Below are 10,000 nucleotides of genomic sequence, written 5' to 3'. Positions count from 1 at the left end.
GCTACCCTGCCGCCTCTACACTCTAACCACTAGGCTACCCTGCCGTCTCTACACTCTAACCACTAGACTACCCTGCCACCTCTACACTCTAACCACTAGGCTACCCTGCCGCCTCTACACTCTAACCACTAGGCTACCCTGCCGCCTCTACACTCTAACCACTAGGCTACCCTGCCGTCTCTACACTCTAACCACTAGGCTACCTACCCTGCCGCCTCTACACTCTAACCACTAGGCTACCCTGCCGCCTCTACACTCTATGTGACAAATAAACGTTGATTGTACTTGATATAGTGTGTGTTTACCAGAGATGGTAATGTGAAGAACAACATGACCTGCACCAAAGTCACATTAGGATAAAGGACAAGGACTAGATAAGGTGTATTTTTACCACTACTTTTTTTGTACTTTCACCACTTTTAGTCTTGAAATCTTTGGTTGTTGACGACACTACCTTACTCACTCTTTACTACACTACCTTACTCACTCTGTTTACTACACTACCTTACTCACTCTGTTTACTACACTACCTTACTCACTCTTTACTACACTACCTTACTCACTCTGTTTACTACACTACCTTACTCACTCTGTTTACTACACTACCTTACTCACTCTGTTTACTACACTACCTTACTCACTCTGTTTACTACACTACCTTACTCACTCTGTTTACTACACTACCTTACTCACTCTGTTTACTACACTACCTTACTCACTCTGTTTACTACACTACCTTACTCACTCTGTTTACTACACTACCTTACTCACTCTGTTTACTACACTACCTTACTCACTCTGTTTACTACACTACCTTACTCACTCTGTTTACTACACTACAGTACTCACTCTGTTTACTACACTACCTTACTCACTCTGTTTACTACACTACCTTACTCACTCTGTTTAGCACACTACCTTACTCACTCTGTTTACTACACTACCTTACTCACTCTGTTTACTACACTACCTTACTCACTCTGTTTACTACACTACCTTACTCACTCTGTTTACTACACTACCTTACTCACTCTGTTTACTACACTACCTTACTCACTCTGTTTACTACACTACCTTACTCACTCTGTTTACTACACTACCTTACTCACTCTGTTTACTACACTACCTTACTCACTCTTTACTACACTACCTTACTCACTCTGTTTACTACACTACCTTACTCACTCTTTACTACACTACCTTACTCACTCTGTTTACTACACTACCTTACTCACTCTGTTTACTACACTACCTTACTCACTCTGTTTACTACACTACCTTACTCACTCTGTTTACTACACTACCTTACTCACTCTGTTTACTACACTACCTTACTCACTCTGTTTACTACACTACCTTACTCACTCTGTTTACTACACTACCTTACTCACTCTGTTTACTACACTACCTTACTCACTCTGTTTACTACACTACCTTACTCACTCTGTTTACTACACTACCTTACTCACTCTGTTTACTACACTACAGTACTCACTCTGTTTACTACACTACCTTACTCACTCTGTTTACTACACTACCTTACTCACTCTGTTTAGCACACTACCTTACTCACTCTGTTTACTACACTACCTTACTCACTCTGTTTACTACACTACCTTACTCACTCTGTTTACTACACTACCTTACTCACTCTGTTTACTACACTACCTTACTCACTCTGTTTACTACACTACCTTACTCACTCTGTTTACTACACTACCTTACTCACTCTGTTTACTACACTACCTTACTCACTCTGTTTACTACACTACCTTACTCACTCTGTTTACTACACTACCTTACTCACTCTGTTTACTACACTACCTTACTCACTCTGTTTAGCACATGGCCTCACATGTGCATCCTCAAAGAGATGGGTGGAGCTAAAGCTTAAGAGGGTGTGAACGATGCTGAATGGGTGGAGCTAAAGCTTAAGAGGGTGTGAACGATGCTGAATGGGTGGAGCTAAAGCTTAAGAGGGTGTGAATGATGCTGAATGGGTGGAGCTAAAGCTTAAGAGGGTGTGAACGATGCTGAATGGGTGGAGCTAAAGCTTAAGAGGGTGTGAACGATGCTGAATGGGTGGAGCTAAAGGAGAACTCTCCAGTAGGTGTACCAAAAAATTCAAGGGCCATTTTCTCAAAAGTGGGGTTACAAGTTGATCAACTTTCAAAGCAGAATTCCTTTCCCATTGATCCTCAACTGCAGTGTGTGATGTACTATTATCTAGCTCTGAGTCTCTACTTTTATCCAATGTTAAAAAAACACAATTTCAAATTTTGCTACATAAGACTGAATCCAGGTGGTATAATGACGCATTTTGATGTGGCCGGGTTCTAAATGTGTCTATCATTTGATTGTACCTATATTTAAAAAGCATTTTAGTCATTTCAAAAGGTGGCATATTCCCCCACTACTGTTGAACAGGAACAGGACCAGGAACAGGAACAGGGACAGGAACAGGAACAGGGACAGATCCAACATTCCTTTTTTTTTTTTTTTACATCGTCCTAATATCTGTACATGAGCTTGTGTCCTCAAAAGTGAATACACCTCAGCAATGTAGAACTATTTTTTTTTTACCCAAAAAGCTGAGTTCCAGACCTTTCTGGAACTATGCAGCATTACTAGTTATTGTTTATGGCAATCTCAAGAAAAATGAGTGCTTTTGGGTATGTCTATTTAGGCGTAAATCAAAACGTTGCCATAACATTCAAGAGGTTTTAAAAATGCGGCTAAATCCACAGAGGAAATGCGTAAAGATCTGACTGCTGCCCATAGGATGCCTCGTTACCGCCAGCCCAGTGTGTGTGTGTAAAACCTCTAATTACAGCAATGAGCTGTGTAGCTGCAACTTCAAACACATTAATTATAGAGAGTTGCCTCCTAGGAACACTCCATCACGCTCCGAACAAAATAAAGAAGTGGGAAAAGGAGACGTGACTAAGTGTGTTGTGTTCCAGTTTCCAGGGCTCAGAGGGAGAGCCAGACGTGAACTATGCACGTGGACAGAACCACAGGACGAAGAAGACAGAGAGAGAAGGGATGAAGTCATAAAAAAAGAGTTGGTGATGAGCCTTAACCCTGGATAGCAAGTCTGAAAGTCAGACACAGAGAGAGGACCAGAAGGAAGAGATATGAGTATAGAGAGAAAAGAGAGATCAGCAGTATAGAGAGAAGAGAGAGATCACCAGTATATAGAGAGATCACCAGTATAGAGAAGAGAGAGATCACCAGTATAGAGAGAAGAGAGAGAGATCACCAGTATAGAGAGAAGAGAGAGAGATCACCAGTATAGAGAGAAGAGAGAGATCACCAGTATAGAGAGAAGAGAGAGATCACCAGTATAGAGAGAAGAGAGAGATAGCTAGTATAGAGAGAAGAGAGAGATAGCTAGTATAGATAGAAGAGAGAGATAGCTAGTATAGAGAGAAGAGAGAGATAGCTAGTATAGAGAGGAGAGAGAGATCACCAGTATAGAGATAAGAGAGAGAGAGATCACCAGTATAGAGAGAAGAGAAATATCACCAGTATAGAGAGAAGAGAGAGAGAGATCACCAGTATAGAGAAGAGAGAGATTACCAGTATAGAGAAGAGAGAGATCACCAGTATAGAGATAAGAGAGAGAGAGATCACCAGTATAGAGAGAAGATAAATATCACCAGTATAGAGAGAAGAGAGAGAGAGAGATCACCAGTATAGTGAGAAGAGAGAGAGAGATCACCAGTATAGAGAGAAGAGAGAGATCACCAGTATAGAGAGAAGAGAGAGATCACCAGTATATAGAGAAGAGAGAGATCATCACCAGTATAGAAGAAGAGAGATATCACCAGTAGAGAGAGATCACCAGTATAAGAGAGATATCACCAGTATAGAAGAAGAGAGAGATCACCAGTATAGAGAGGAGAGATCACCAGTATAGAGAGAAGAGAGAGATCACCAGTATAGAGAGAAGAGAGATCACCAGTATAGAGAGAAGAGAGATCACCAGTATAGAGAGAAGAGAGAGATCACCAGTATAGAGAGAAGAGAGCGATCACCAGTATAGAGAGTACAGGAAGAAGAGATGTGCAGCCGTACCTGTAGTAGAAACCAGAAGTGACACATAGAAACCAGAAGAGACCAGTAGAAACTTGTAAAACCAGTTAAGACCAATAGAGACCAGTATAAACAAGTAGATACCAGAAGAGACCAGTAGATACCAGAAGAGACCAGTAGAAACCTGTAAAAACCAGTTAAGATCAATAGAGACCAGTATATACCAGTAGAGACCTGTCAAAAATAGCATAAGAAGACAGCAGAAGACAGCATAAACCAGTAGAGACCAGCAGAACCAGTAGAAACCAGTAGAGACCAGCAGAAACCAGTAGAGACCAGCATAGACCAGTAGAGACCAGCAGAAACCAGTAGAGACCAGCAGAAACCAGTAGAGACTAGCAGAAACCAGTAGAGACCAGCAGGAACCAGTAGAGACCAGCAGAAACCAGTAAAGACCAGCAGAAACCAGTAGAGACTAGCAGAAACCAGTAGAGACCAGCAGGAACCAGTAGAGACCAGCAGAAACCAGTAGAGACCAGAAACGGTTAAAGACAAATAGAGAAGGGAAGATGCCGGCAGGAAAGCCAAAGAGACGGACGGAAAGAGGAGGAGGAGTCAGTCGGAGTAGAAGAGCTTCACCCAGGGAGGACGACGGTACAACCCAGAACCAGAACCTACCGTCCTCTTTAGTTTTGATCCTGCCCGGAGCGCTCTCTGGGCCCGGGCCCACATCAGTGTGCGCTCTAACCCACACCTGGTACTCTGTCCACTTCTCCAGGCCCTCCAGCACATAACTAGAGGCGTCCGCTCCGATCCCCGACACATCGTGGCGCTCGGGGTCCTCGCTGCCGCTGCCGGTGGACTGGTAGCTGACGGTGTACGCCACGATGGCGCCGTGGCGGGACGCGGCGGGCGGAGCCACCCAACTCACCTTGAGGGAGGTGGAGCTTAGACTGGACAGGTGCACCTCCTGAGGGGGGGCGGAGGGGGCTGTAAAGGGGGGAGGAGGGAGGGAACGAGCAGGGGAGGGAGGCATCAAGCTAAAATAATAACCCAACTAAAATAACAACATAACCAATGATGGGAAGGGAGGGGCTACAGACTCTGGACTGAGAGATTGGTTCAATCAGATATATAATAACTATGTCTGTTTTTATATGTAGATATATGTAAATAAGGTGTGTGTGTGTGGCACATTGGTGGACTGATCCCTGTGCCCTCAGCTGTATTCTGTACTCTCGTCTCTATGAGTGATGTAAGAGAGTGCAGAGGTCGCAATAACGCAGGATTCTGCATGTCTCGCACAGAAACGGAAAGATAAAAATAAAAAAACGCAGAAAAAAATATTTTGCTTAGTTTTGTAAACGCAGGTCTAAAATGCTTCTTATCGCAACTTCTGCTTGGCTTCACTCACGGTTCATTCAGAATCGATCACGTAAAAACTTGCACTTCTCCACTCCGATAAAATATCTTTGCACTCGTCTTGACCAATCAAACTCCCGCATTCACAAACAGCCATTCTATCAGCAGACCCGATCACCTATGCCTGATGTGTCCGTCCCGTGTAGTTTCTCCGATAGGAAGTTACAATGCAACATTAACTTGAAACACAACATTAAGAAATGTAGCCAGCTACTTACTCCCTATGATAAACATTCTAATGGCCATGCATCATGTGGCTGCTAGCCAAATATAAGCTCATTTACTTGTGGCTGCTAGCCAAATATAAGCTCATTTACTTGTGGCTGCTAGCCAAATATAAGCTCATTTACTTGTGGCTGCTAGCCAAATATAAGCTCATTTACTTGTGGCTGCTAGCCAAATATAAGCTCATTTACTTGTGGCTGCTAGCCAAATATAAGCTCATTTACTTGTGGCTGCTAGCCAAATATAAGCTCATTTACTTGTGGCTTTAGCTCATTTACTTGTGGCTGCTAGCCAAATAGCATTGCACTTCAGATTTCTGAAAGCTAATGCAACCCCTGGTGTGTTAACACAGTGCCCCCTGGTGTGTTAACACAGTGCCCCCTGGTGTGTTAACACAGTGCCCCCTGGTGTGTTAACACAGTGCCCCCTGGTGTGTTAACACTGTCACCGTAACCCTGAGCTTGATGACAGTGGTTGGCGTTTGTCAGTCCTCTTAAGTAGTGTCAGCTAAGAGATATACCAGGTTTCACACACCCACCGACCTCGGTAGCACTTTACATTACAGCTCGGTAATAACATGGTAATAATGTGGTTAATAACCCGGTAATGTGGTAATAACGTGGTAACGTGGTAATAACCCAGTAACAATGTGGTAATAACATGGTAATAACGTGGTAATAACATGGTAATAACCCAGTAACAGCGTGTAATAACATGGTAATAACGTGGTAATAACCCAGTAATAACATGGTAATAATGTGGCAATGTGGCAATAAACCGGTAACAACGTGGTAATAATGTGGTAATAACCCGGTAATGTGGTAATAACGTGGTAATAACCCTATAACAACGTGGTAATAATGTGGTAATAACCCGGTAATGTGGCAATAACGTGGTAATAACCTGCCAATAACCCGGTAACAACGTGGTAATAACCCGGTAACAACGTGGTAATAATGTGGCAATAACCCGGTAACGTCGTAATAATGTGGCAATAAACCGGTAACGTCGTAACAATGTGGTAATAACCCGGTAACAACGTGGTAATAACGTGGTAATAACGTGGTAATAACCCGGTAACAACGTGGTAATAACTCGGTAACAACCTGGTAATAACATGGTAATAATGTGGTAATAACCTGGTAACGTGGTAATTTAACATTTACATTTACAGATTTGCAGGCACGCTGGAGAGGGCGACTTACATAGATGTGATGTCATTCACTACTGACATCCAGTGAAAATAGTCAAAATAAACAATAGTGCATCTAAAACTTAGGGTGTCCAAACTTTTGACTGGTACTTGTTTAATTAATTTGATTAATATTATGGTGTTTATTCCTTAAAAACCCTGGGGTTTCAGGTGTCTCCGGATGGAACAGACAATATTTTACATTTACATTTGTCAGGGCACGCTGGAGATCCAGAGCGCGTTAATTGGTAGATTCACCTTTGACATCCAGTGGGACAATGTAAAAATAGTCAATCTAAAAAATATTGTGGAATGAGAGGGATTACCAAACCTTTCCTAGGTATTGTTTAATTAATTTGATGGGGTTTAGGTGTTTCCGGAAGGTGGTGATTGAAAAACCCTCAGGGTTTCCGTTTGGATGGAACAGACAATATGGCGCTGTACAACGTGACGTTCATAAATTCAGAGCGTTGTCAGATTGTCAGTCTGTAAGTTAGTTTCGCTCTCAGAGCGCACACTGGACGTTCGGGCCGAGGAGTAGGGTTGATTTGAGCGTTCTGGCCTTACAACAGCAGTCAAGCACCCAAGCTAACGTTGGCTAGCTACTCCCAGACACAAATGAGACCACTCTGACCATTTTACTTGCCCTGGTTGAGCTGGTATGGTAGTTTTCGTGTTAACCAGAGCATTGGTGACTGAAACTGTGACGTTTACTGACACCGGCCATATTGAGCGCACGTATATGAATTGTTCTGCACTCTGGTACACTCAGACGAGAGTGCTCTGAAATCCATGTAGATAGTAGGCTGGTAATAACACATTCATTTTTTAACAACGTTATTTTCTGATAATAACTAGCTCATTGCGTCCGCTGTAGAGCCCAGTTTCATAATATGGCCATATTTCCCAGCTGCTTGCCATCTTTTTGCCGTAAAAGTGAAAAAACAGGCTTTATTTTTGTGCATTTTTCACCCTGCCAGCTCCTATTAGCTCTATTGAGCACCGTGGCACCAACTCGCCTCCCGAACGTTCTATTCCCAGCTTATTGTTCAATGTCACAATGCCTGCTTTGCTATTGTTGGCAATGAGACCTGCTCACGTTGTTTTATAATTAAAATGTAAACAACAAATAATTACATTGGAACTCTGCGGTCTTCCCATTGTTTCCTATGGGGGGAATATAGGCATGTCTGTCTATTTCGCCAAATATCTCGCAATGTGTATATTTAGATTTTTTCAAGTCGGACGCCATTTTAATCACGGGAATCTCCTCTTTCTAAGTATGTAAGCCTGGGCAGCTAGCTTGGTTATCATCAAATGCTAGCCCCAAAGTACTTTTTGCCCTTGGAACGCTGAGCTCCCCCCATTGTTTTCCTATGGAGAGGCATGCCGGTCTATTTCGCCAAATATCTCACTATGTATATTTTGATTTTCTTCAAGTCGCGGGCACCAATTTAAAATCAGGAAAATCTCCTCTTTGTAATTATGTAAGTCTGGGCAGCGAGCTCATTTATCAGAAGTTTTTATTTTTTCCCTACTTTGTCATTACGCAGACATAAGCACAGTTGATACCATCGAGGTGCGGATATTTACTTCCAACACAAGTTGTTTTTTCCCCAGTTTCATCCGACGAACAGACTGTAGTGGTAACATCAAATTAATATCTATTTTGTGCCATTTAGGCCAAATGGAATTATAAGCATTACTCCAGTCAAAACAGGCTCTGTGAACATTCCATTCTATTCATTTGCTATGGGCTCGCGCTAGTGTTCTAGCTTAGACAACGTTCCATTCTGTTAATTTGCTATTGGCTCGCGCTAGTGTTCTAGCTTAGACAACGTTCCATTCTGTTAATTTGCTATTGGCTCGCGCTAGTGTTCTAGCTTAGACAACGTTCCATTCTGTTAATTTGCTATTGGCTCGCGCTAGTGTTCTAGCTTAGACAACGTTCCATTCTGTTAATTTGCTATTGGCTCGCTAGTGTTCTAGTGTTAATTTCTAGCTAGTGTTCTAGACAACGTTCCATTCTGTTAATTTGCTATTGGGCTAGCTTAGCGCGTTCCATTCTGTTGTTCTAGCGCTAGTGTTAGACAACGTTCCATTCTGTTAATTTGTTAATTTGCGTTCCATTCTGTTCATTTGCTATGGGCTCGCGCTAGTGTTCTAGCTTAGACAACGTTCCATTCTGTTCATTTGCTATTGGCTCGGGCTAGTGTTCTAGCTTAGACAACGTTCGTAAGCCGTTTTTTCAGCCTTTGGTGAATTTTGACTCGTTCTTTTGTCCAGAGTGGTAAACACTGTTGAAGTGTATATCTGTAATACATACATGCAGACACAGCATCATTCAAAGAATGGAGTTTGACACACCTGGTATTGGATTATGACTGAAAAAGAATGTCTCATAGAGATTCATACCTGAACCACACCTTTATTTGCCAAGGAAGAGTACATGATCAGTGAATATATTCAATGTACAGGCTACAATGTGGGGGATCTCACGCGTGGTAATAACTACAGTATATGTGTATAAAGGACTTGCATCCTTGGCCCAATAAAGTTATTATATTCTACTCAATCCATAGGCTTCATTAATGCCATTCAGAGTTGAAGTTGATACAACAACTATGACAGCTGAGGTTCATAGATTGGTATGAATATTAGTTCAGAACCAAACGTTTTGGGGTCCATAAACAGACCGGCTACATACTGTAGCTAGCTACACATCCATAGACACACAGACCGGCTACATACTGTAGCTAGCTACACATCCATAGGCACACAGTTATTTTTTATCCTCCACTACACAATAAGCAAGTAAATAGTGAGCTAACGTTAGCTATGTTACTTCCACTGCATGACAAGGCAAGGCAAGCTTACACAATTGTACATTTAATTTGCAGTAAATGCTTCAGCTAGCTAGATTCTTTACATCCACTGTTTCTCAAGATGACAGCCTGGTTTGCTGGTTTTCTCAGGAATCCCTAAAACATTAAAACAACCCGAATTTACAATGTCATACTGTTCTCATGTCATAACACCAGCTAGCTAGCTGGCTAATGTTAGCTAGTCAGTTAACTTGCTATTTTGCGATTTTTATAAATGGACTTTTTTGACAAAAATATA

The 10,000-nt window shown here is 42.2% G+C and overlaps 1 protein-coding gene across 8 annotated transcripts in view; it reads right to left on the bottom strand.

The window, feature by feature from the left end:
• Positions 1 to 10,000, bottom strand: part of LOC124009295 (receptor-type tyrosine-protein phosphatase F) — a 462,304-nt gene that overhangs the window by 124,636 nt on the left and 327,668 nt on the right. For 5 of the 8 annotated variants that reach the window (XM_046320941.1, XM_046320940.1, XM_046320943.1 and 2 more), the window contains one exon: positions 4,717 to 5,028. The exons of the other annotated variants lie outside the window; for them this stretch is intronic. In XM_046320941.1, coding sequence (XP_046176897.1) covers positions 4,717 to 5,028 — 312 coding nt within the window. The remainder of the gene's footprint in view (positions 1 to 4,716; positions 5,029 to 10,000) is intronic. 8 annotated transcript variants of the gene reach the window in all.

This window comes from Oncorhynchus gorbuscha, linkage group LG22 (genome assembly GCF_021184085.1).
Source record: "Oncorhynchus gorbuscha isolate QuinsamMale2020 ecotype Even-year linkage group LG22, OgorEven_v1.0, whole genome shotgun sequence".
NCBI lineage: Eukaryota > Metazoa > Chordata > Actinopteri > Salmoniformes > Salmonidae > Oncorhynchus > Oncorhynchus gorbuscha.
This window is presented reverse-complemented; position numbering and strand designations above follow the sequence as displayed.